Source organism: Phalacrocorax aristotelis, chromosome 1 (genome assembly GCF_949628215.1).
Source record: "Phalacrocorax aristotelis chromosome 1, bGulAri2.1, whole genome shotgun sequence".
Classification (NCBI taxonomy): Eukaryota; Metazoa; Chordata; class Aves; order Suliformes; family Phalacrocoracidae; genus Phalacrocorax; species Phalacrocorax aristotelis.
The window spans coordinates 118,349,952-118,376,868 of record NC_134276.1 but is presented as its reverse complement, the minus strand read 5'-3'; the positions used below and the strand labels follow the sequence as shown (position 1 = coordinate 118,376,868).

At 38.1% G+C, this 26,917-nt stretch overlaps 1 protein-coding gene across 3 annotated transcripts in view; it reads left to right on the top strand.

The window, feature by feature from the left end:
- Window positions 1-26,917, top strand: part of EPHA6 (EPH receptor A6) — a 518,343-nt gene that overhangs the window by 328,578 nt on the left and 162,848 nt on the right. For all 3 annotated transcript variants that reach the window (XM_075103359.1, XM_075103349.1, XM_075103369.1), the window contains exon 6: window positions 21,457-21,581. In XM_075103359.1, the coding sequence (XP_074959460.1) occupies window positions 21,457-21,581 (125 nt within the window). The remainder of the gene's footprint in view (window positions 1-21,456; window positions 21,582-26,917) is intronic.

Sequence of the window (26,917 nt, the reverse complement as noted above, 5' to 3'; positions counted from 1 at the left end):
TCTATGTAGTCACTCTAAACATGCAGCCTCTACTGTTGTTGTTCCAAATTCTAATTAGTTGCCTGTGACCTGATCTGCAAAGAAGCTGGGCAGCTGTAACTCCAACTGGATGCTGTGAGAGCTTAGTAGATTTGGAAATCCAGGATATATTACCAAATACATATATTTCAAAATCAGTAGTAATTCACATTTAATTTTAACAGGTTAAACCCTCAGTTGTAAGTCTCTACAGCTGCTATGAACAGCTTTGGCCATAATGAAGGGATCCTGGACCCAAGCCATTCTATCTGAAAGGCAGTTTCAACATAATGTGCAGAGAGGCCAATATCCAGTTGATTCTGGTTAGAGCAATGTTTCTGACACTGAGTTAGTCCAAAATAATCCCAACAGTAACCATCACTGCTTATGCATTATTTAGGACACAAATGGTCTCAGATAATTTCAAATAATTTTATTAACGTTGTTACATATTCCAAACATAGGAATAGCCTGCTAGGAGCGAGAGGAAAGCACAGTTTATGTCTGCACTCAGGAAATCATCTGTTCCTTTCCCTTCTGTTCTTTTATCCTCATCTCTTGGATTCAAGCATTTTAGAAAGGGACCTTTTCCTCCTACCCACACTTTTCTTGCTAGACCATAAATAATGGATGATAATTGAGCACTTTGAAGTACTTTTATTGTCTGCCAGTGTCATCTCCAGTATTTACCTTGTCTACACTTTAATTCAGTGTTTCCAAATGCGGTAAATCTGAGACCTGGGCCTTGTAACAGTCTAATATTTATTATATCATTGACTAAGAATTCAGATGGACAATCCCAGTTTTTCCTCCTGTCATGTCTTAAGAGCTTCCTTTTACCATATTGTAAATTTCCTGTCTCAGGAATAGGATTCTTAGTTTAGTCTGATTTTGAAAATTCTCCTCACTCATCAAATGTCTCATTTGCAATGATTGTCGTGAAGCCGTCATGTGGAGTTCTGGGATTAATTTGAATTCAGTAGGCTAGCTGTAATCAGCCATCCCTGATCATTGTGGTGTATAAATTCTGTAGGATTTTGGTACATAATTTTCATCAGAGGGTTTTTTAATTCTTTAGAAAATGTACTCTGCCTGTGTCTCAGATACGTATTCCGAAAAAGCCTGTGCACTCCAGGAGGAATCTACGTGTTCACTAGCATCCGAATCTTCTATCATTCTGACATTTAAATATGTAAGTATATCAAACAGGGAGAAAGCAGAAAACTTATAGATGTAAACATAGCCAGGCTGGTTAAAGATTTTCCACTGAAATTTTCATTACTGTTTATTTTTAACTATGCAAAGTCTTTTTTTATTGGAAAGCTTTTGCTTTCCATTGAAGAAACAAAAGTTTGAAAACTGAAGTTTGGCTGCCGTCATAGTTGTAATTTTCTCGTGTCGCCCTCTTTTTCTGTCTCTGTCAGACAGTGTCTCACATCAGTCACAATTGCCTAATGTCCCAGGGATTAGTTGCCTCCTTTACAACTAGAGGAGGAAACTATGGTGCATGTAGGAAATCTGACAAAAGAACATAGTCATGATATGATGCATCTGAATACCAACTCATGTGAAACACTATAGGCATTCCCGAATTAAAACATTTAGGGCTATGGGCTAAGTTACGTGATTTTTTGTTGTTGTTGTTGTTGTTCTTTTTACCCAAAGACTTAAATGAATAATTACAATAAAAACAAAGTTTATTTTCTGCTGAGAATTTAGCTGTGTGGGAAAACACCCTTGTTTTCAGGGATGTTATGAGACAGAAAAGGACCAGGATGGCTTCTAGGTAGGAAACCAAAGGACAGAAGTATTTTCTGTGCACTATTACCAGGCACTTTGACAACATCCTATCCTTACTCAGAGTACCTTTAGTACTTAGGTCAAAATAAGCCATAGGGAAAATACAGCTAGAGTTTTGTGGCTAAATCGGTTATATTTCCTTTGGTTGCTCACCTGGCTGATCCTACCACTAGCATATGTTTGTTCACAAGGTTAAGCCATACAGTTTTGTCTTGTAGGTGGACATGCTGAGGTGAATAAGCACTGATTCTTACATGCGCTTATTTTTTACATAAACAATGTGTAGTACCATTGTTAGGTAACAGTAATAGACTCTGATCTATACCTTTTTTTTAAAAAATTGCATTATTCATTCACAGCAAAAAAAACTTTTTAGGAGTAACTAATGCAAGTTTCCACAAGTGTTAGGGATAGATGTGCTTGTAATAAAAAAATCTTATGAAAATGAAAGCAAAAATTGAAAAAAAGAGTACTAGGGTGCTGCAAACAGAAGTGAAAATTCATTCTTAAGATGAACTACAAAAAAGCTCTCTCTAAAAACCTGTATAGTTTTAATTTTTTTTTTCAGAATTCTGTTTTTCATCTTGTGTTTTTTCTTATGTCACCATGGTTTCTTCACACCTCTTCAGTATTGCATGCAGACTGTCACAAGGATGCAGTAGACCTCCAAGTTCAGACCTTACGTGTTCTTTTTCTAACAACTTTTCAGTAAATTGGTAAAACTTGACTGAAGCCATCTGGTGTATCTCTATATTCATACTGTCATTTCCTACCGCTGGGTAAGAAAACTCAGTTTAAACTTCCTAAGCAGTTTTCTGCCTTTTTTCATTTTCCATTGCATGATTGTAGTGTAATCATGAATAGAAAATGTGGGGGCAGGAGGTTTGGTTTGGTTTGGTTTTTTACATGCTGACTCATCTGCCCATTCTAAAAACAGTTTGTAATAAATGTGCATGTTGACATGACGAAAACAAATGTAATGCATTGTAAAGCCACCCAGGAGCTGCCTATTTTTATGCATTTTTACGTTCACATGCCAGGCAGACTTAAAAACAATCCATGTAGAGCCTTGCTTTCTGGATGGTTTAAGACAAAAAGTCAGCTCCTACACAGGTGATCCATTGGACTAGTGTGCGTACAGCGTATAAATGGCTGTAGGCAGTGACACATCAGTCAGTGATGTGGCTGCCAACCTGATGTGCCACCCTTGTCTCTCAGCCTGCAGATGCTTACCCACCTGCAGCTAAAGTGATTGTAGATGGCTTTCAGTGCACAGGAGTCGAGCTCATAACTCTGATTCAGTTGCAACATGCCTCAGCCACTTTACTGACAGAACACAGATGAGGCAGCTTCAATCTCTACATATTTTCAGTTTGATCACTAGCCAAAATCTGCTTATTATTTTTGACCCTTAGAAGGGGAATAGATATTCCTTATTTTGTGTACTGCAGGATATAGACAGTGAACATTCAATGTTTTATGATATACATCCAGACTAAATGTGCTGTGCAAACTTTATTAAGTAATAAATCTTTTCACGTTAGTTTTTCAACCCATTGCCATCTTTATTGAATTAAATGCTTTCTGTTTTGGTAGTGATGGTACTTAAGACAGTGCTGAGTGTTTTAACCAAGAGAGTCATGTTAAGGAGTATAGCTTATACTTTAAAGAAAGTAACATCTCAGCCATTCTGAGACTTATGAAAAAAGATCAGCCCAGTGGTGTATTAATTTCAGCACCTACTTTGTGTGATTATAAAAATCCACAGACAATGCAGATGTCTCTTGGATAACCCACCTACGCAGATGGGCTAATATTTCAGCCTACTACTTTTTTGGTGCAACTGACTCCCTGCAGACATTCCAGAAGTTTCATTGCAGTGGTTCCCTCCATAGGATCTTTCCCTTCTTTGTTGCTGCAGTAGTCCTGATGTCTCGAAGTCTCTTCTTTCCTGCATTTCCCCTCACTCAATGCCCATCCTGCAGCCTCCACTCATCCTCAGTCCCAGAACATGGATGGCAAATGGTGCAGAGAGGACTTCTGTTCCTGACCATCCCAGAGCAGTTTGTCAACTTATGAGTCTGCTCCAAGCCACAGAAGCAAAACAAACGTCTCCCAGGGAGCCAGCCAAATGCATGTACCTGTTGTCAAGATATTCCCACATTTTTCTGGCCTGTCTGCCAAGCAGATTACCTTCTGGCTGACTAGCTGGCTGTCCAAAGAGGGGATGTGCAGTGGTTTGCTAACTGCCTGACTATGGGGGTAGCACACACTGCCTCAGCCTCCAAATTAGCTGAAGAATCACTTTGTGTCTTATACATAGGATCAAGTGAAAGTGTGCTATATTTTAGGTTTACTTGTGTTTCTCACTCCTGTGACTTCATGTGTGGTTAGCTCTTTGCCAGTTTATGATAAAATGGCTCCCTCCTTACAAAACAGTTGCTGAATACGTCCAGGTGGACTCCATGCTGAATGAATCTAGTGCATCTGAGATATACCAGTGGTGTCACAGATTGTGCAGATCCACTATGATATGCAAAATGCAAGCATTTTCTCCTTGCACGTGCGGTAGGTTCAGTGAGAAGACACCAGTCTTATCACCATCACACACACACAGAGAAAAATTAAAACCCCACAAACCCAGAATAAGACTTTTCATCAAGCTACTACGTATAAAAACAAGCTGGGCAGCAACCCTGCTCTCTTCATACATTCACAGAATCACAGAATCACAGGTTGGAAGGGACCTCAGGGATCATCTAGTCCAACCTTTCTAGGAAGAGCACAGCCTAGACAAGAGGGCCCAGCACCCTGTCCAGGCGACTCTTGAAGGTGTCCAACGTGGCGGAGTCAACCACTTCCCTGGGGAGATTATTCCAATGGGTGACTGTCCTCACTGTGAAAAATTTCCCTCTCGTGTCCAATCGGAATCTCCCCAAGAGCAATTTGTGTCCATTCCCCCTTGTCCTCTCCTTGTGACTCCGTGTAAAAAGGGAGTCTCCATCTTCTTTGTAGCTGCCCCTTAAGTACTGGTACATCGTGATGAGATCCCCTCTGAGCCTCCTTTTTTCAAGGCTGAACAAACACAGCTCTCCCAGCCTATCCTCATATGGCAGCTTCCCAGTCCTTTGATCATCTTGGTGGCCCTTCTCTGGACCCCTTCCAGCCTGGCCACATCCTTTTTGTAGAGCGGGGACCAGAACTGTACACAGTACTCCAGGTGTGGCCTGGCAAGTGCTGAGTGGAGTGGGATAATGACTTCTTTCTCTCTGCTGGCGATACCCTTTTTGATACAACCCAGCATCCTGTTGGCCTTCTTGGCCGCAGCAGCACGCTGTTCGCTCATGTTGAGCTTCCTGTCCACCAGGACCCCCAGGTCCCTTTTCACAGAGCTGCTCTCCAGCCAGGTGAATCCCAGTCTGTGCTGCACTCCCAGATTATGTTTTCCCAAGTGCATGATCTTGTACTTTTCCTTGTTGAACTTCATAAGGTTCTTGCTGGCCCACTCTTCCAGCCTATCCAGATCTCCCTGCAGAGCAGCTCTCCCTTCTGGAGTGTCTGCTTCCCCACTCAACTTGGTGTCATCAGCAAATTTTATCAGGCTACACTTGATGCCATTATCTAGATCACTTATAAAGATGTTGAATAACATTGGGCCCATTATCGATCCCTGGGGGACTCCACTAGTGACAGGTTGCCAGTTTGAGAAAGAGCTATTTACCACTGATTCCTGTTGATTATACAGAAAAGTAGCTATATTGGATCACACTGTTGGTTCATCTGGCCTCATGTCCTCTCTCTGGCAGTAGTCAAAAACTGAAGATTAGAGATGAGTAAGAGATCAGAAAAAATTTACAGGATGCATTCACTGAGTACTCACCTAGCTTCTGACAAGTTGTATTTTGGGGACTTCCTTGCCCAGTAGCAGATAAATAATTCATTATTAAATACATGTTAGAAAAGAATCTCTAACATCCCTTGGCAAGGAATTCTGCAGCTTACTTTCACATTTTATTAAGAATTACTTCCTTTCAACTTCATTTGACGCTGCCTAGTTTTTGTGCTGCAAGAAGCAATAACCACTCCTTACATTCTCCATATCATTCATGATTTAACCTTCCATTGCATCCTCCTTTTCAGACTGGAGAGCCCAAATCTCTTCTGGAGTCATGTGTGTATAAGTCATTCTACAACTTTGATGTACTAACTATTGTGGCTATTTTCAGAACCCTATCCTGTTCTGATATATCATTTTTGAGATGAGGGGACCAAAAATACATGCAATATTCAAAATGTGTTTGAATTGTGATCCTAAGCTGTGGCAGTATGACGTTCTGGTTTGTTCTCTTTTCCATTCTTTGTAATCCCTAACATTTCATTTAATCTTTTTATTACAGTTAAGCATAGAGCTGGCATTTTCATAGATCTAGTTGTTACAACTCCAAGATCTTGCTCCTGGTGGGAATGGTCAACTCGGAGCTCATTTTACTTAGGAAATTAGGGTTTATTTTCCCATGTGCATCACTCTCTTCTGAATTTCATCTGCCTTTTTATTATCCAGTCAGTCGATCTTAAGAAGTCCTTCTGTAGTTCTTCACCATTCATCCTCCCTTTTTTACTACCCTGGTAAGTTTAGCAGACTTTCTCATCTCGCCAGATCGTTCATGAGCATCTTAAACAGCACAGGATAAGCAAAACGTATAGTAGGAGGCTCCTGGTAACCTTGTTCGACTATAAACAAAAAGACCATTTATTCCTGCCCGCTGTTTTCTAACTTTATCCATTTGCAAAGGCCTTCCTTCTTCCAAGAGACTTTTTTGAGGGACTTTGTCAAAGGCCTTTAAGAAATCCATGTAGCCTATGTTAAATGCATCCCCCTTAACTATATGTTTGTTGACACCTTCAAAGAACTCAGTAGGTCATCAAGCATGCCTTCCCCTTAAAAAAAAACAAACACACAACATATTTACTAATCTCTGGTAGGTCCCAGGTATCTGGGAAGCCACTAACCTGAGCACCAAGCATCTTCCTGCTAGGGAGCACACAACTGTGAGGAGCAAGGACTAGATCCAGTTCTGAACTTAGAAAGGTCCCTTTACTTTTTTTTAAAAAAGCAGAAAATGGAAAACATAGCAATCTGACTTCTATTGAGAAATTTTTTTCACAGTGCTGCATTATATGTAAATATGTGCTATTCATCGAGAAAAAAATGAATTAACACATTCCAGACAGTGAGAACAGTCTATATGACACTTGAAATAGAATTATGAAACTGAATATTTCAATTATGTATTTATTGTAACAACAGTTGTATTGTAATTATTGTTCTGAATCATAAACCGTCTACAAATCATTCTTAAAGATAAAAAAAATTTCTTAATTATTCCACCAAGCTGTTTAAACATTGAAATATATAAACTATTTTCTTCCTTGCCAGTTCCAATTACTTGAGAATGCTAATAGATGTCCCCTATCAGCTATTTAGTATTACTTTTATATTCAGGATTGTGTGCTTACAAAAACTTCGTGTAATAGTTATTATTGTTATCTTGAAATCTGCAGCACCACACTTGTATTTCTACGTATTTTTAAAGGGAGCAAGCAACATCTTTGAAATTCATATATAGATGTTATAGAAGGATTATACCTGAATACCTGATGGGAGGTTCTGATGCAAAAGGTTGCATTACTGAATGTTTAATGCATCATTTTAAAGATATTGCATAGTGATGACAAAATTTATGGAATACAGTAGGGTTAGTGTGATTGTTATCTTAAAAAAAAAAAGGAAGGTGGTTTTGTGAATGTAGATTAAAGGTGAGAAGTTTCTAACAGTTGAGGAAAGAGAACTCGGTGTTTCATAGGTTTTTTCAATATTTGTATATTTTTATGAGCAAAATTCATTAGCTTTTATGTCAGTGCAGTTATTTGTGTGTAGATGTGCTTGTGTGGAAGACATATCTTAAAGATAAAATGCATGCATGAATATAGAGATAGGCAGTATGTTTTAAATATACAATTGCATACATCATAGCTATATTCCTTCCACTGTTCTGTTGTGCAGCTCCACTGACCTCAGGGCTTGAGGGACAAATTAGGACCATACAGTACACAAGACGCTTCCAGCTGAAGAAGCACAATAGCAGAGCGGCAGGGTATGTTTGAGAAAGTCAGCAATTAGCAGGTCCTAGGTGGGGGACCTGCAAAAAGAACCTCATCTCTGCAAAAAGAACCAGGAGGCACCATGCGTCTCAGCTCTGTCTTTCCAGTCTAGCTGCTGAATAGAGATGCAGAGCATGGACCAGACAGGCTGAGGTCACACCACTTTTAAGATGCACCATTTTATAATCTCCAGAAGAAATTTAATTGGTAAATTTCTCCTGCAGAATGAGCTTTTGTTGCGTTCTCTAAGGTCTTGTTTCACTGTTTGAAAAGTTAATGGTGCAGGATTTCTTCTGGAGGAAGGAAAAGTCATCTCTCTCTGGGCAAGCAGCACTAAAAGACAAAATCCAATACAGCTTCTGAGGGTATGCTTCTGAGACTGACTTGCTTGGTGGAGCACCAAAGAAGGTGTGGGAGCTTCAATAACTTTAGACACCTAAGCTGAGTGCTCTGCATCTCCATCTGGAGGCATTATCTGTCTGCACTATTTATACAGGGTCCTGATGCTCCTAACTTTAGGTGTTCCCATTGAATTAGATGTCTAAAGTAATTGAGAGCAGAGCCAATAAATTCGTTATCAAAACAGCCTTTTTCGCTCAAGATTTTATGTCAAAGTGGAAATTTTTGGAAGGACATTTCAGGAGAAGATCGACTTGCATAACATGAGCAGTTCAAACCCAGTAACAATATATCTGACCATCCATGGCATGAGTAGTTATGTCAACACCATAAACACTTTGTGATCATGATCATTAATGAAGCATAGAAAATTCTGATTTATGGAAGAGTTAACATTATGGTTCAGCAAATTAATGCCATTGATGTGGGTTCCTCAAAATGATAGAAAATATATATTAGGATGAAAAACTGCAATACATAAATAGCCCATTTGTTTTCATTAATTCTTTTCCATAAGGTTATCGGCACAGAATTATTCTATGCAAGCAGAATAATATTTTTATAAAACTATTATAAAGTTACTCTGTATGATTTATTTTGTTGATATTTTTAAACTTCCTTTTTGACCACATTTTACTAACCCTTATTTTCTGAACAGTATATATAAAGAACTAGTAGACCTGGATTGCCCACGTCTGATTTTGTCAGGACCCTTTCATAGCCATGCTAGGATAGCATCCTCTAGATGGCATCCAAGGAATTGCTACATGCATGGAGGATATTTTTTTTCCTATATCAAAGAGTCCCATAGTAATTGCTGTGTTCAGTGGTTGTTTTGCACAGGTTTCACCGTATTTGTGAGCATAGAGGGACTTGAGATGCTTGCCTGTTGTAGAATATGGTAACATGAATATGACAGAAACAGACATCATTGCCAGGTACTGCGACATGGATCTGAATTAGGGGATCTTGCTGTTACGTGTTTGTTTGTTTGTTTGCCAAAGAACTTTAAACTTCCTGTGTGAACACACTGATTTCTCAAACTTTCCAATGAAAATCCAGACTCACAATTGAATCACAAAACAAAGTGTGATATTGGGCAAAGAGAATTATTTAAAATCTTTAAGGAGGATTTGAAATAGCAGGATTTGCTTAATGAGAAGAGCAAAGAGGCTGAACAATATTTTGCTCATGAGAGCATTATTTGGTGTGTTATTCCAATGTAACAATATTGCTTGTAAGCAATAGTGCAATACCAATGTCTAGCACTGATGGTGCTTAACACCCATGTGTACCTAATCAGCTGTCAAACTGAAAGTTTTCTAAATTCTCAATTCTGCTTTTGTGCGTGCTCTGGATTGACTCTGTTTTGGACATGTAGCATAATTTAACTCTAGATCTTGTTCTGAGGATCAGGCATGTAAAAGATAGATCCTGAAGCACTCAGCTCCACATCGCTAATGTACTTTGTGGGTATGAGTCAATAGTTCTTACAAGCAACTGCCCAAGCTGCATAGCTGGGCGTTTTCTTTATGTAAAATTTCTGCAGTGCAGGAGACTATTTAGGGATAGATAAAAGCTTATTGCACAGGATAGCTGTATGAAACAAACTTGTCTTTCTGCTTGGAACTTAGTTAAACAGAAGGATGTCTAATCAGACAGTACTTCTGAATTTCTAAAGGTTGACCTACTCCATTATTTTCTCTCTCACAACAAGGGACAACAATGGAAGAAAATCAGGAAAGTATCAAATAATACTTCTCCTTCTGTATTCTTCCAGCTCCCAACAGTGCTCAGTAGCGTGTTAATTAACAAGGCATGTTTTCTCTGTTTCTTGCCTGAATATCTGTCAACGTCCTAACTTTTCGGAGTTAGAATTTTTATGGTCCTCTCTAGAAAATGACCAGTGCAAACTCTGTATGTATCAACAGGCCACTTAGAATTTGTTCCTTGGGCAAGAAGAGGTTGTGAAGGGAAGGACAGCAGCGCTCAGTTTCCCTCCTCAAACCTTCCTGCTTTTCATTTCTGTAGAAAACACCTTTGTTGTGCTGGTTTGGCATAGAGATAGGAGATGAAGAACAGACTTGGAAAAAACCTACAAGGGTGAAGTTCAGCACACAGAATGTTGAAGAACACAAAAGTTGGTTAAGACAGTGCCAAGAAAAAGAATAGAAATACCAAAGGGGCATAATGGAAGAGCTCTGAAAATTCAGAGGCTCTTGTTAAGAGGGCATTCATGAGATAATTAATTTCTTCAAAGTAAAAGACAGGCTCCTTCAGCAAGAGATGCACTGATCTGGAAGTGTGGATGATCAGGTTTCTTTCTCACCTGGATCTGCCAGGAGATCGTCTATCAGTACCGAGCCTGGCTATATGTAATAAGTATAAAACCACAAGCTTTAGGGTAGTGGCTAACCAGTAGCTAATAGTTGAAGAAGATTCCCTTTTGAAACGTTATTCCATAATTGCCCAGGATTCCACAAACCTTCCTTTGAAACATCTTTTACTGCCCATCATCTGATCTAATTTCTAGGCTGCTCTGTTTTCTTGGAGCTTTAATTTTCATACAAGTCAAAGAGATGAAAACTTTTTAATTCCCAATGGTTCTTTAACTCTGGGGAGTTTTGTCTTTGTGAATGAAAGACACTCAATCTTCTTGAAAGAAAAAAAACACAAAAAAGATTTATTTTTCAAACGCATTTAATATTAGTGTGACATGTTTTCAGAATATATGAGTACAGTAGTTGAAAAAGACCCACTGCCTCTTCTGAACCTCAGATCCTAGACATAACAGAAGTTAGAGGTCAGAAAGACTATCCATCCATTCCATCTGGCTGCTCTTTGCTTTTAGGGTTGATTTGCCCTGATGTCTTCAAGTGTCATTGCTTCTATCCCTCACCTTGAGAGCCTATCCTCAGACTCAGAGGTATACAAACATCCCTGTGATCTAACTAATAGAAGACATAAATGCTGTCTCCCTACAGAGTGCATTCCCTGATATTTTGTCTATGGCTTCTTGATAACTTGACCATGCTACTTCTATTCATTTTCTCCTTCTGCCAGTCACAGAGAGCAGGAAAGAATTACTGCAACTTACCTTTGTGGACTGCTGTTATTTGCACATAAGCAGTGTACATCATCTTTCCTTAACCTCATCTCGTGAGTCTCCCATTAATTGCTCTTTTCCAGTTCTTCATATCTTTCCATTGTATTTCCAGCACAGTTCAATACTTTCTCAGTATCTTCAAAGAGTTAATCAGGTTGAGCTAATGCAGATATATTAGTTTCAGCATACAAGCTAACTGGCCATCTCAGATATGCCTATGCAACACTGTGTTGGGTCATATAGATATACCCAACTGAAAAAACACTTCATTTAGGATGCTGACATATCTAAAATTGCTCTGTGTTGCTCTAGAGTTCACCTTTAAAGAAGATCCATGGCTGATTTTGTACTGAGCTTCTGTGCTAATAGTACTGATGCATGTATTGAACACTGTGGCTGAAACTAGGGGATAAGTTTGATCTACTGGCAGCCAGCCATCTCAGGGTTCAGCATCTAAACAGGCAGCTCCAACGTGCAATCTGTGCCACCCTAAGACGGTTTCTATGACAGGTATGATAAATTGCCCTTTGGAGTTGCCTGTCTCCCTCTAACTACAGAGGGAATCAAGACAACTTGCCAAAACTAAAACCCAGTTTTTAAGTTATTTGAGCCAAGTAAAATGAATTCCACCCTACTTGACTAGAAATTGAACACCTAACGTACATTTGACAGCAACAGTGCTTTTCAGTGACTCATGTACATCAAGTACAAACCAGCGACTTACTGGCCTCTAGAAGTGTTTCTCATTGTCTGTATGCCAGAGTTTAAACGGGAGTGCTTTTCTGTGCATAGGTCTACATATTAAAGATTTAAAAGATACTGTAAAACAGAGATAGACCAAACCATAGTGTTTATTGTTATCTAATGATTCTTTGTAATGAACAGATGAGAGCATACATTCGGAATATTTTTATTACTTAAATAATATATAATTTTGTTTCTAACATCATTGGGAGAATTAATTTATGAAGACATATTTATTTAGCATTGCTATGATTTATAAAATGTTTTGTCAAAATCAACATTTGTGGGGAAATTGTTTGAAGATGTACATTTTAAGTCCGTATCAGATGTGCCTCCATGCACTTACACATATTCATTCTAAACATTGAAGTACAGTAGCTCTGACATTCTCTGCACATGCCAACAAACACAGCTTTTACAGAAGGTTCACAGAAGATGCTCAAATAAAATATTCATTATTTTCTCGCTAAAAGAAAAACCTCTTGCAGACCTGTAAAGTACTGTTTGACAAAAAATGACCTACAATCTGATGTAGTCTTATATTTTGGTATAAACAAGAACAGGAAAGATTTGCTGAAATGAGTGTACATTTTAGGTTTGTCTTTGTTACACTGCAGGATGAGTAGCAATTAATGGAGTGAAAAGATTGCAGATTTCATAGTGCTTTTTAACCTGCTTGTTTCATTTTCAAACTTCTGAGATCAATTTAGCAGCAGGAAGTTCTGCAGCGCAATTTGGTTTCAGTTGACCCTGGAGGGGTTGTTGCTGAATTGAGACTTACTTACAGCTCTGTTTCCATAATGATACCTTGCTGCAATAAATGATGCCTTCTTAACCTCGAGTTGTATCTCCAATAAATTTATAGCAATTCCCAGGTTACACTACGAGGTTGAAAACAAAGTTCTCTGGAGAAATGTGTCACTATAGGTTGTCCCCACGTCATAGGGCACCTAGCAGTACTGGCAAGATATCACAAACTTACATAACACATTGGCTGGAAGACATCCTTTTTCACGCTGATTAACATCATTATAGTAGCAATCCGAATCTGCCAATAAACCAATTTCTCCTACCTCCTTCTCCTTTAGCACAAGTTTCCTAAAAAGAAAACCCTATAAGCCACTCTGCCTTCATTTTTAAGAGGAATCCTGCATGTCAGGAAGAGTTCCCCAGGAGAGGACGCGCAACAATTTCAAATGGAATGTGCCACTGGCCGACAGTCAGTGGCTCGCCACAATGTCTGAGTCAAGAGGAACAGTAGACAGTACACAACATAACATTTGAGCTTGTGAAAGCAGCAAATCTGCTTGTTAAGAACATAGTATTCTGTTACTTCTGCTATAGGTACCACAACAGGTTTATCATCATAGAAGGTGACAGGAAGAGAAGTGATTTGCCTGGGGGGCCTCTTGCAGTCTTCTCTGTGCCGTTGAATTCTCTGTTACTTGATCCAGAACAAAATGCCTGGAAGAAGCAAATGAAGCAGAGGGCTTTTTTCCCCCAGTTACCATGTTCTTGCTCAGCTGTTCAGCCACATATGTTGCTGCTACCTGATGTGAGCTGATATGCCAGTGCCACACAACCATATGATATGTCAGTGCCACACGACCACGTCTTCTGCCAAACAAGGACAGAGAAGCTCTGATTTTGGGAGAGCTGGTCCCTCAGGAATCCCAGTTACCTGTTAGGTCTTTAAGCCACTTATTGTCTCCTGCTGCTCCAGCAATAAAAGGCAATGGAAGGGATCCAAGAATCTACTTATTCTGATGCAGATACCTTTGGTTGTCAGAGGGCATTGATTTGACATGATTACAATTTATATGACAGGCAACCCAGGCAACCCCTTTCAGTTTCACAGAGGGTTTTTTTTTTGTTTGTTTGCATGTGATTTCTGGAATCACACCCTTCCACTAAGCTTGTTTGAACTGAATTTATTCTGCTTGCTTCAGAAATACGGAGCATATTAAGTAACTCCTTAAAACATACATATATGTAAAACATCTGTGTGGATTTTTTAGCTACTGTTATTTAAAGAAACATGTCATTAAAATATTTTAAATTGTTCACTGTATTATAAATTATGCCAGATATCTCACAATACTTTCTGACTTTGAGGGTTTTGCACATGCACCTCATCAGAGAGAACAGAACATCCACCCAGGCTGACTGACAGCTGATAAGGTTTTATTTTATACAATTGCTTTTAAGTATCTTCTCCTATAATTCACTCAGGACTGAGCAGGTCCTGTTAGGAGTAAAGATCTAGGAGTACTTCTGTCTCAAGCTTGCAAAATAATGATTGGCGGTGCATTCTGCAAATGGAAGAAAACCTGTAGCGTTGCAGAATCATATGGGGGAATAATTACTGTCTTCTTACATAAGATCAACAGTAGGTGAGAGAGAAATTAAGCAGCAAGGAAGAAAGAATTGCATTATGGGACATAGTAGGAAAAAAATTATATTGAATCTACTTTTAGCCTGGAGGAAATCTGAGGGTTGCATCTATCATGACCTTTAGCCCACAACACTGTAGCAGAATCCATTTTTTTGTAATGGCATTAGGTTCACTTGGCTTCCATCCACCATTTCTGAGCAAGCAAAGAAAATCTGCAAGGGGAAAGAATTTAAAATGGAGGGAGAGATGATAATTATAGCTTGCTGGAGGCCTAGTTTTCAGTAAATGAAGTGCTTCAAAAGCAGATACTGTTATGCTGTCTTTTGAATGCAAACCTTTAGGGAAATAGTGTAAGAAAATAAAGTAAGAACATTATTTTTCACCCCAAACTTTTTAATTTGCTAGCTGTAATGCCTTGTCAGGAAAACTCCATGCTCAACTTTGAACTCCAAGGTTAGTGCCAGTAATAGTATGCCCTCCAAGTGCTATAACCGTGAATTACCACTGAAGTGATTAAAAAGATAAGAGAGTCTATTATGTGAAGAATCAAATATCTTATCTAGTCACTGTACTAATTGGAAGCAGCCTTGTATGGTAAGAAAAAGAATTCTTACTGAATTCAGCATAAACCCAAAGATGTTTCAGCCATGTAGACATCATTAATATATAGAGAGATGGGTTATGAACTGGTTTTTTATATAAGTGTAATTTATGTTTATATATCCATGATTTTTTCCATGCAAACTTGTGCTTAGTTTTTGGTGTTTTATATAGATACACACACACACACACACTTCTAACATTAAAGTGCTCTCCTGTTGGAAATAATGGAAGGTATTGACATTCACATTGTGCATTAGGATACCTCAGTCAAAAGATTAAAGAAAATCTCTAGAGCACAACCAGAAAATAATATAAACACAGATCTCCTGAATCCATATCACATTCCTTGCTCATAATAGTCTCTCTTCCCTTATCCTACAAAGATAGCAACAGAAAGATTAGCAAGCAAACACAAAAGAAAAAAAAAAAGGATTAAATGCATCTCTGCTGGAGGACTAATAATCATACTGCAGGTATGAAGACTGCTGTAGATGATAGGCAGCACAACTACATCTGTGTCAGTTGACCGATAATACAGTCACGCATGGCGTTAGTAAAGAAAGCTGAAGACTTTTGGCCTCTTAGCTTCTCTGGTAAATCCTTCCTTGGTAAATAGCTCAAATGCTGATAATACTGGAGGCATTGTCATTGATCAGGAAATGTTGTTTCATTACTTCCAGTTCTGTTACTGGAGTAAAATGTCTCCCCTAAGAAAACATCTTTTTATTGCTTATTACCTTTCTTACAGGCTTTCTAGAATCAGAAGTAAAATCAATGTTTTCCATACTGTGCCCTGAAGTAACGGTTTTTCTAAGTGTGGGATCATGAAAAAAATCTCAGACTTCATTTATTGCTATGTGTAATAGAAAATCATACTTTGCGTCCAATAGTATAGAAATTCTAATATAGTTACAGAACCTCAGCTGGAGGAACACTGTCTAAATATAATAGCACTTTCTGGTATAGAAAAAGGTGCTAAAGTTGTTTTTACCATCCAGAAAAGGACTTGAAAATTGGGCCTTGGTAAATCTCTACAACTAACCGTTATAAATACCACATATATATGGTTTGAAAAAAATGTGGCAGTGTTTGTTTTAAAGTATAGCTGTATTTATAGAGAAACACAAATCTAGACCACTTTTTCCTTTTCAATCTAATATTATCAGTAGTTTACAAAATAGCTTTCTAGTATTACAGTCAAGCAAAAGGAGAAAACATTTAAAAGTAAATGTACTTATACCATACTCTATTTCATTAATTTCCTAAAATTTTTCTTGAATTGGTTTTGGATTATTAGATAGCCATAGATTTCATAGTGTTAAGCATAGTTTCCCCTGTGATTTAATTCATACCAATAACCTGTGATATAAGCGTGAAAAAGTCTTTTAATGAAAAGGGAATTAGTCTTCTTTTTTTTTCTGACCAACACAGACAGAAACCACAGTCAAATTAACTTAGTCCCCACAGCATTGATACTTCTTCCACCCTCAACTGTCCTTCCCTTAATGACAGAAATTGTTCCCCAACAACAGGAATGCAGGCTCCCTGCGGGATGTTAAAGCAGATTTCCTCCTCTAACTATATTATATGAAACTAGGAGGGATCAACAAATGAGTTTGCAAAGAAAAGTAAGGCCGCTGAGTGGGCCTCAGTCAGTATTTCCCCCCAGCTACTGTTGGGAAGTGGCTGAGGTAGGAGAGGAAGAAGAGGCAGGGAGGGGGCTGGATTCCCTCCTCTACTGGGAAACCCCTACTCAGAAAACATGAGATAAAGCCGTATATTTTGGTGAGTATGGTCTTTCCTGTGCCTCGTAGCAGGCAGAAGTCTCCAGGAAAGAATAACATGTAATTATGCAATTCAGATTATTATTGGTAATGGTAGAGGTATAGAAACATCTAACTCCATTAGACTACATTATCCCAAATGCCAGTGTTTTACACATTGCGACCCGCACCTTCTCATGATGTTGGTGTCTAAAGGAGTAAAGTTGCAGTCCTCAACACATGTACAATTCAGATCACCCTTCCGCTCCCTACCCTCCAAATTTGTATCTGCCAGCAATTCATTGGCCTTGGCCAAAACAGACACAATGCAGGAGGGAAGGAAGGAAGATAACAACAGTGATGCAACTGTTCTTGTTTGTTGTAAGGTAGATTTTTTAACAAGGAAGTGGTTGTGCATACCTGGTAGGGCCTGTTCTGCCAGCTAGTAAAAGGCCATTGAGCTGCCATGGTTTCTTTTCACCAAATAAGATTCAAAATGAGTTACCAGAGGAATAGGGTGTTCCATGTACAGACAGACATCAGGTAAGCTTTTGTCACCAGGTGCCATTGAGTCTGAAGCCTCTTCATAGTAAATGGGCACTATATCGGAGTTGTTCAACCCTGGAGACCACGGGAGAAATGCTGGAAATCTTTGCCTACTTTAAACAGTATGAAACAAGTAATTGGAAAATTAGAAAATGGACTAAAGGAAAAAAGCTTCATAAACCCTACAGATCACCTGTTTTGAAATCAGACAGTTGCAGATAATGGAAGTCAACTTCAGAAGAAGATAAAATCATGAGAGAAATGACACTGGAATCCAATCATCATTTAAAATACACATTTTCTGCCCTTTGTGTAGTGTACAAGAAAGGGAATTCTGAAAAAGAGAAGCCAAAGAGATTTAGAATAAAATAACCTCACTCTGAATTAAGGAATGAACTTTCATTATTCAATACAAGTTTGAAAAGACAAAGAAACTTATCAGACTAAATTAAATGAGGAGCTCACAGCATTGTAGATGACTCATCGCAATTCGAGAAATTTATAACAGTGTAGAGGAAAACATAGAGAGCAGATGGCGCAAAGAATCCTCAGTACAAAACAGAGATCAACGCTGAGCTCAAGAGCCAGCAACCATTCTTCAGCCTAGTACCAATGGCAAGAAAATGCTGCCATTAAAGTGATTAAAAGCCATGCTGCGCTTCTAAGCATTTTTTTTTTCAAATGGTTTCATTGGGTAACCAAATTAGAGCTCTCCTGCAGCTACTGGATTTGAAACAACTAATTAAAAGAACTTCCCATTGATTCATCATAAGAACATTCGAGCAGTCTTTACAAATGGACAAATAGGGTTTACCTATTTTACAATTTTCTGGTTAAAAAGAGCTTTAACAATAAATGGATAGGAACTTTAGGGTCTAAATAACTACTGCTCTAGAGAACGACTGTTATAAGAAGCTGAAATTTCTCCGTAGAAAGTATTGCTTTTAGCAGCACTTCACAACAACTAAAGAAATAGAAAAGAAGCTAGCTGCAGCTTTTAATTACTTGGGTTTATTTGTCTCTTTCTTTGTACAATGAATTTCTGACCAAAATCTTTTTCCTAAAAGTCATTATTTCCTCTGAGAAATGAATAGATACCCTCTGTATGACAAATAGTAGGATCATCCTTGTGAACATATAAGAAATGGTTAATGGTGACTCTTTTGTGACCTTTTCTTAAAAAGTACACTTTTTTCCCCCCAGTATCCTAATACAAAGACAAATATGCTTCTCATATTCACAGCTTTATGTACACACCTTTGCATTTTGATTTACAAGATGCAGTGCTGGCACAGTGCTACAGGTGCGATGTGAGCCTTGCTGTATGGGGTTTTCAGTTTCAAGTGCAGGTCAAGCTGGCTTAGGAGAGGGCTGAAGTAATTTTCTTCCATTATTTTGCTACTGAGATGTTTCCCAGGGAGAAGACATAGGCTACTTCTCATACTGAACATTAGAGATGATCTTCTGTTGTGCCAGGACTGTGTTTTGACATGGCTTGCTCAAATGGAAGACTCACTGCGGTGAGCTCAGGCTGAAAACACGCGTAAATTACTGTATAAATTTGGAAATCAGAACTCAAAGAAAAATGCACCACATGTCATACATATGAAAAGCTTATAAAGGTTAGGTCATAATTTGCAGAAGTATAATAGTAGTAATCTCTATTTAGAAAGCCTAGAAGGGCCAAGAATATAATTATACCCACAGTTTAACTGGTGTTTTCTGTAATCAAGCTTGATCATTTCACAAGAATTTGGTTGTCTGACCAGTGAACCCACAAATGCAATGAGATGAAGCCATGATGTGCTGGGAAAGATGGCCCAGCTGATGTTCCTCACCCATGAGCAGGGGAAATATCTGACGTATCTGAAAGGTTGCTATAGCTCCCTCAGCCCCGCCTGTAAATCACAGCTCAATACCAGTGAATGACTCAAAACCAGCAAATGGTAAACAAATGTATATGAGCAATTGCCCTCATAGGCCCATGATCAGCGTTTAGCAAATACAAATCCATGTTTGCTAGCTCCTGTTTTCCTTTAAACAGATCTGTCTTTGTTCCCTGCTTGGAGCAGCTGATTTTACCCCAGAGAAATATTGTGAGAGCTCAGCTGCACCCTCAATTTCAAGAGTAAAAATTTCATTTTAACTGAGAGAGTAGTTATACATACCCAGGCATAACATTTTGGCCCCGAACCTATGAATGCTTTTTATTTATTCAGGTTTTTTGTTCTATTCAGTTACTTACATATGCTGTTTAAGGACTTCCTGAAAAACAGGGTAATCCTTTATTCAGCTTGGCAGGAATTCTTTCTTTCTCTCATTCCCTTGCATCAGACCTGTGGTTAAAGTGACATAAGTACAGGTGTGGGACAGTTTCCTGTGTAAGCTCTCTTTTGTCCTTTTAATACTTTTGGTAGGTTTTTTTCACTTAGCGTTACATGTTGGGTTGGGGTTTTTCACATCAGAGAGGACTGGACTATTATACCACAGAACAGTTATCCACGGGGAATATTGACGGCGGATGGAAGTTCATTTTCTTTCTCAGATAAATGGGCTGTCACAGAGAAAGAGATTGTTATGTGCTTGTCTGTGTGTAGAGTTTCTCTTTTTTCAAAGGAAAACAAGTTTTCTTCACTGTTTGTTTGCATTCTAGAATTTATTTATTGTTTTCATTTCTTAAACTTCCTGAAAAATTTACAGGAAAGAAAACTAAGGCATGAAATTTTGTAACTAGAAGCAGATTCTTATTTCATTCTCCTAGGAAGACTCTTTCATTCAAAAGATAAAAACAGAAGTCATAAAAATGTGTTATTTTTAGGAGACAGCTCCTTGGAAGCTTAGAAGAGGTTAAAATGCAATAAACTAATATTTGTTAGCAGAAAGACAAATAGCGAAAGCTGTGAACCACAGGAAGAACTTTTTCTTTGGTTTATGGTAGCTGGTTTGTTCAGCTTACTCAGTTGTCTTCAAGGTTGTTGAACAACATGACTGGTTTTCTTGTAAGATTTGGGGAAGCTACACATCAATACTATTAAAACAGCATCAGTGTCTGGAGACTATTAGACCTCCTTTGACATGCTTGACCAGATTAATAAAATAAGCAAAGATCATTTTCTAGAATGCAATTTTTGCACCATTTGAAATTACTGCATAGATAACAGTGCACATTCTTTTCCAAAAGGGCAGAAAATCCAATTCTTAAAAATGGTTAACCCCATAGTGAGATAATTTGGCTCTCGGGTACATCCACCCATGTTGGGCCCCTTCCAAAAGCTGCTGGAGGCAGTTCCTACTTACTGCACTGTTGCAGCCCTGCAGCATCACATCAATTACAGCAGGTAGGACTGGGGCACCTATGCCCCCATGGTTTGCCCGTAACTGAATCCCTGCCCCTGGCCTTCTCTAACAAGCTGGCTCTTCCGTGCACACAGCTACCTCGCTGATGGGCTAAAATGCCCTTGGCTGCTGCCAGCCCAGCCAGCAGAAACAGGACTCATTGCGTCTGTTTTAAGCTGTGTCACTTTATTTTACCCCAAGAGTAAACTGAACTTACATTTTACACAGATGAATTGTGACATTTAATGCAGATTATCCTGAATGTAGAATTTACTGTCTCTGAAACATGGTTTTGGTCTGGACGCAATGTCCTCAGAGCCAGCAGCACAGCCTGGCTGCTTCTTTGTATGTTTTTGTATATAGCCTTTTTTCAGAAGCTGGTCTGCACTTTAACAGAGGAGGTACTGGTATGAACTCGAGACATTAATTCCAGGTTATATGGTTTCCCTGAGAATTGCCATCTGTCATGCTTTTCTGCCTGGAGGTCACTCAAAGTTACCTCGGGTTGGTATCCTAAGACAGTAGGTTGAAAGGATAAACCGTGTGCTTCGTCTTTAACCCTTAGTTATCCTTTTCCCTTTCAGCACCCTCCTTGATAGGTATGGTAAGGAAGGACTGGGCTTCCCAAAACAGCATTGCCCTCTCCTGGCAAGAGCCGGACTTTCCCCATGGAGCCATTCTGGACTACGAGATCAAGTACTATGAGAAAGTAGGTCTCACTTACAGCATCACCCAAACTCAGATTTTTAAAAAATTTAAAAAAAACTTTAAACTTTTCACTTGATCCCACACACAATGCTATATAAGTAGATATTTTATTTTGTACTGATTTTTTGTTGATTTACTTCTAACTTGTTAATGACTGTCTTGTTTCACATCAAAAGCAAGTAGAGCAGCAGGCAGGCAGCAGATATACCTGTCTCACCGTAACTATGTTCATGAACATGGATAAATGGATCATATGCTTGAACATATTTTGATTTATGGACTGTAAAAACTTTACATTAGAGTGACACTGAAACAATACAATTAAGGTTAAAGTCAATGTCATTTAATTTTGCAACATTATTAAGCAATAATCTGTTCAAATGAGAGTGCACCAGCCTTGTTTAGAGGGTTACAAAAGGTTACAAGAGAAAGAAACTGCATGGCATTCATGTCAAACTTCTGGCATTCTGTCAAAATTTTGTGATTTCACACAAAAGTGGGCAGCAACATGCATTATAAGTAAACATACAAGGTGCATGCGCAGCATATCTTCTGAAAATACAGTTTGAACCTTGCTTCTCCCAAAGCACAAAACACGTTTTGTCATTTCCAGTTGGCTACAGGGCCTTGCACTTGCAGTGTAAAATTTAATTCTAATCAGTGTCTGCATTCCTAGAGACATAGGCAGGATTTTTTTGGTGTCCATACCTTAAACAGTCACCTGCTAAGTCAGTTCTTGCTGTTTCTCCATCCCCATCTGAAAGTCACAATGGAATTAAGGGATATGTGAGAAGACCACAAAGAACAGAAATGCAAGCCAAGTCATGAAAGAAAGATTTAGGGGTGTTAGGCTCTGTAAATATCTGAGAATTTTCTTCCTTGGCTGCACTTCTCTGTTGAGATTATGCAGCTTTAATGATGCAGAAATAAAAAAAAAAAGGGTAAACTGGGAAAAAATCCAAACAATTTAAATAGCACAGCTAGAGGGAGAAGACAGATTGCTTAAAATATTTGGTAGCCAAAGCAAGGAAACCTTACTTTCTTACACTAATGGAAATCCTTCAGGTTTTGATCCATTACCATACTAAGGCACATTACAATTTGCACTGCCCTTGTTTTGTTTGATGATATTAAAATAATAACCAGGTGAATTAAATGAGAAATAGCAAGATTTTATTCAATTGAATAGGAACAATTTCAAATACTCAGAACCATTCATATAGCTGTTAAATTATGAAGCTTATATTTATAAAACCTTTTATCAATAGGTTATCTGCCAAAATCTGTAAATACTGAGTGACATGGCAAATAGCTCTCCTTAGAGGCCCACCTATTGCTTAGATTCGTACGTTGTGCAGCAAGTCTAGATACACAGGCTCTGCAGCCCTTTTTTATAGAGAGAGTCTAAACTACTCCTATCCATTTCTACCAAAAAAGAATAAATTTCTGGTTTTACCTTTTATAATGCATAAGGAGTATCTTTTAACTATAAACTTCTCTTCCCTCTTAGGTGGGCGTAGATAAATTAACTGCTGGCATCTTCTGGTACTGATGCACAGGGGTTATTTTCTCCCTAAGTCACTAACTGAACTAAATGTATAGCTCTTGAATACACCCTTTGTTAGTAAGTTAGAACAGGCATGCTCTCTGGCAATGCAATGTAATAGGCAGGATGAAAGACAAACAAGCCAGCAATAGCAGGAAGAAGATAAATTATTTGAGCAGAGGAATAGGTATATGACAGATTTTCAAGGACTGTCTTGCAGACCAGATTCTAGAGCAGAGAGACAAATAATCTAGTACTGGAAGTCAGTCTGCTGATTTGCAGTATTAAATTAGAAAATTATATATATACACCGCTGAATGAATGTACATTATAACATTAATACTACGGAAGTATAGAGGCCAAATGCAAATGGGATTTGTATATTAAAAAAAAAAAAAAGATAGTGTCAGGGGTAGGTACAGCAAGTGAAACTGTAGTCTTTCAGGCTTCCCAGTAACCCTCAAAGAGGGAAATATCAGCATTTATATTCTCAGCAGCAGTGACAATATGGGGATGATGATGCACACCCACAAGAAATGTGATAAAAGTGAAATAGCTGTCTATTGGATTTTGTATGAATTTGCCACAAATACATCCGTCTACTGTAGAGTAAAAAATTCAGCTAAAGTTCAAGGAAATGTTGAGTATGAAAACCTCAAAAATTTTATTGATGTCTTAAGTAGTCAATAAAAATGCAGAGACTGGTACACTTAGGTGTTAATAAACAAACTAATTAGTAAAATAGAATGGCTTTTGCAGTCCTATCCTTATCCCATTTTACCTGTCAATTCTGTTTAAAGAAGAAAAGAGGCTTTGTTCTTACATACAATACAAGAAATTTAATGTCTCCGTCAAATACAAACACTAAATACCCCAGTTGCTAACAGATTGTATCATTTTCTTAACTTTGTGCAATGCTGAAGAGCTCTGCAGGATTTTAAAATTTTGCAAGTATGAACTGCTATTTCTTATACGATACCTGGTTGATGTTTGCAGAATTGTCAGGGTGACATTGGAGAGTATGCTAGGGGAGCATGCTTGCTTTTAATTGTAACCAGTAGGAACTCTGCAGCTCATAAATGGAAGTCGCATCTTGTCGTGGGCTCTCGAAGTTTCATGAAAGATATGTAAACTGACAGAAGTCAAGTAGCTGTCTAATAAACTACTGTGAGCACTCCAAAAAATGAGACAGTTTCCAACAATTTTATAAGTAAGACAAATTAGTGACAGTGAACCAGAACACAGAGATACATCTTTCCGTGCCTACCCACAACAAGCAGAACAAGGGAAGAAGGTTAGGCTGTGCTAAATACGCAAGAAACTTATGTTTGCACCCTTGTGCAATACAAATTGCATGTAGAGAACTATTGAAAAATCAAGCCTTCTCTGTAAAAAATACATCTTCTTAGAAGGACTCTATCAAATAATAAAGAAATAAATAGAGGAGGAAAGTTACACAAGGCTATCAATAAGCTACAAGTATGGAACACATTAATTAGAAAATATACTAAAGCAGCTAAGTAATTTCTCTGCTTTAAAGCACCTTTCATATGACCTTCATTTCTTCAGTGAATTGCTGCAAAATACTCAGAATCTAAACAAAATATTCTTTGGCTTTCTATCTGTCTCTAAAATTAAAATCTTGAGAAAATAGCAAAACGTTTTTGTGAGCCAATTCTGTATGAATTGTACAGATTTTTAGTTTCTTATTTAGGAATACGCTGGTACATATTTATGTGGCTGGCTGACAAGAGGTCATTTTATTCTGTAGCTTTTCAGCCAAACATGCAGTGAACATAAGCTGACCTAGGACATAATTAGAGAGCTGACTTGGCCTACGAGGAGAACAAAAATTCCTGGACATTCAGTCCAAGATGCTGTGAGTTTTTGTCACACTAAAGAGAAAAAGTTTTCCATTGCTTGAATAGTTATGTGATATAACCAGAGAGAATGTCATGATCCTGAAATAATACCGTGTGTTGAGGCCTGGAAGTTGAAATATCTTATTTCTGCTAGATTATGAATCATTCTGAAAACTATACGGTTAGCAACATTTGTCACCTTAGACGATAAGTGAGTCTTTACAGCAACACACAAAAAATCCATTAAACGTTTGACCTTAGAGATCTAAGATCTATTCTGCAAAGCATTTCTTCATAGACCTTCTTTGTAGTCTTCATAGATACTAAATATTTGCAAATTATCTCTGTTGGTACAGGATGCCTGCCCTATTCTGCAGTCTGTTATCTATCCATTCTATTTTATAATCCTTTAATATCTTCCACAAACAGCCCAGTACTTTTAAAAGAAAATAAACTCTCATAGGCAGCATTGTCTTTCCCTTTAAAATCAAACTCCAGATACCAACATAATCTCAGTTTGTTTGCTAATAGTAATCAACTTTTCTTTTATAGTTTAAAAATATTACTCAGACACTGACCGAACCTTTTAGTTCTTGAAAGATTCCAGGACAATGTAATCCATTTAACTCTCACCAAAAAGGTCATATGTTCAAGTGAAACGTAGGAGTAGGGTAAGATATGGTCTTGCTACAGCCTTGTAATGAAGCCGGGTCCTTCTGTAGGAATTCCCTCATGGGAAAGGAAACACAGTACGCAGCGGATATAAAGCGTACCAGTTGCACTTTAGGTTTTGCAGTTGAACTGGAAAATGCTTATTCCTCCCATTTTCCACCCAAAGCCTAACGTTAATCATCAAAAATTAATGCTCCCTGAGAGCTGTATTAAGCATACCAAGCTGTATACATAGCAGCAACTGTATTAAGTTCTCCCATATGGCCCAAATACACCAGCTGGATTATATTTTCTGTTACACACAATATAATATATGATTAGCTGAGGAAGCCGGTCTATAGAGAAGAGATTTTAATAGGATGTACCCAAGCAATATCCCAAGGCATTGCAATGACACCTCCAAATAGAGAATATCTTCTGGAGTAGGATGTAGGATGGAGGGGCTGCCTGATGTTTCTTTGCTTTCTTGTCATTTGATGAAATTTACACAAAAGCCAAATCCCTTTGACAAAATACTTCATTTTGTTGGCAGACTCAATTTGCAACTCACAGGCAGTCTTCAGATCAAAATTTTAACCCACCTCCATATGACAGTGAGCAAACAGGATATGTGGGATGTCAGATATGACTTTTCTTCCATTCCAGTATTAGAGTTGAATTAATAAATAAAAGAGGGAAAATAACTGAGCAGTAGAGGCAAGGGGGAAATCAGTTTTCCAATGAGATTTTAGAAAGACATGAAGAGCTGATGAAGCAGAATGATAGAGGAAAGTATCAGATTTAAAGAATTAGAAAGCAGTATGACCTTGTTAATTTTTCTATCAGTCTACAGCTGTATTTGTTAACTTATACAAGAAAAGATGCTCCTTCTTAAAATCTATTATTAAAACAAACACTGCTATTTCTTTGAATATTCATTAATATGAATTAAAATGAGCCATCCTGAATTTGAGTACTAAAATACATAAAAGACCTTGAGGTATATTACTTGATAGGAATCATGTGAAGATTTAAGGCTATTAATGTGTAAAGTTTTGAATGACAGAATTATTGTTACAAAAATTAATATGGAAAATTGTAAACAAGAAAGTAACTTTGTCTTTCAGAATTATTCGCCTACAACAGCTTTCTGTAGTTTAAAGCCAGTCTATCTGACTAGAAATACGTGCACCGTACTATTTCAGAGCCACAGAAGTGTATGTATATGATAATTATGTACTCTGTACTTTGACAGCAAAAAGATGTGGCATTTGGTGC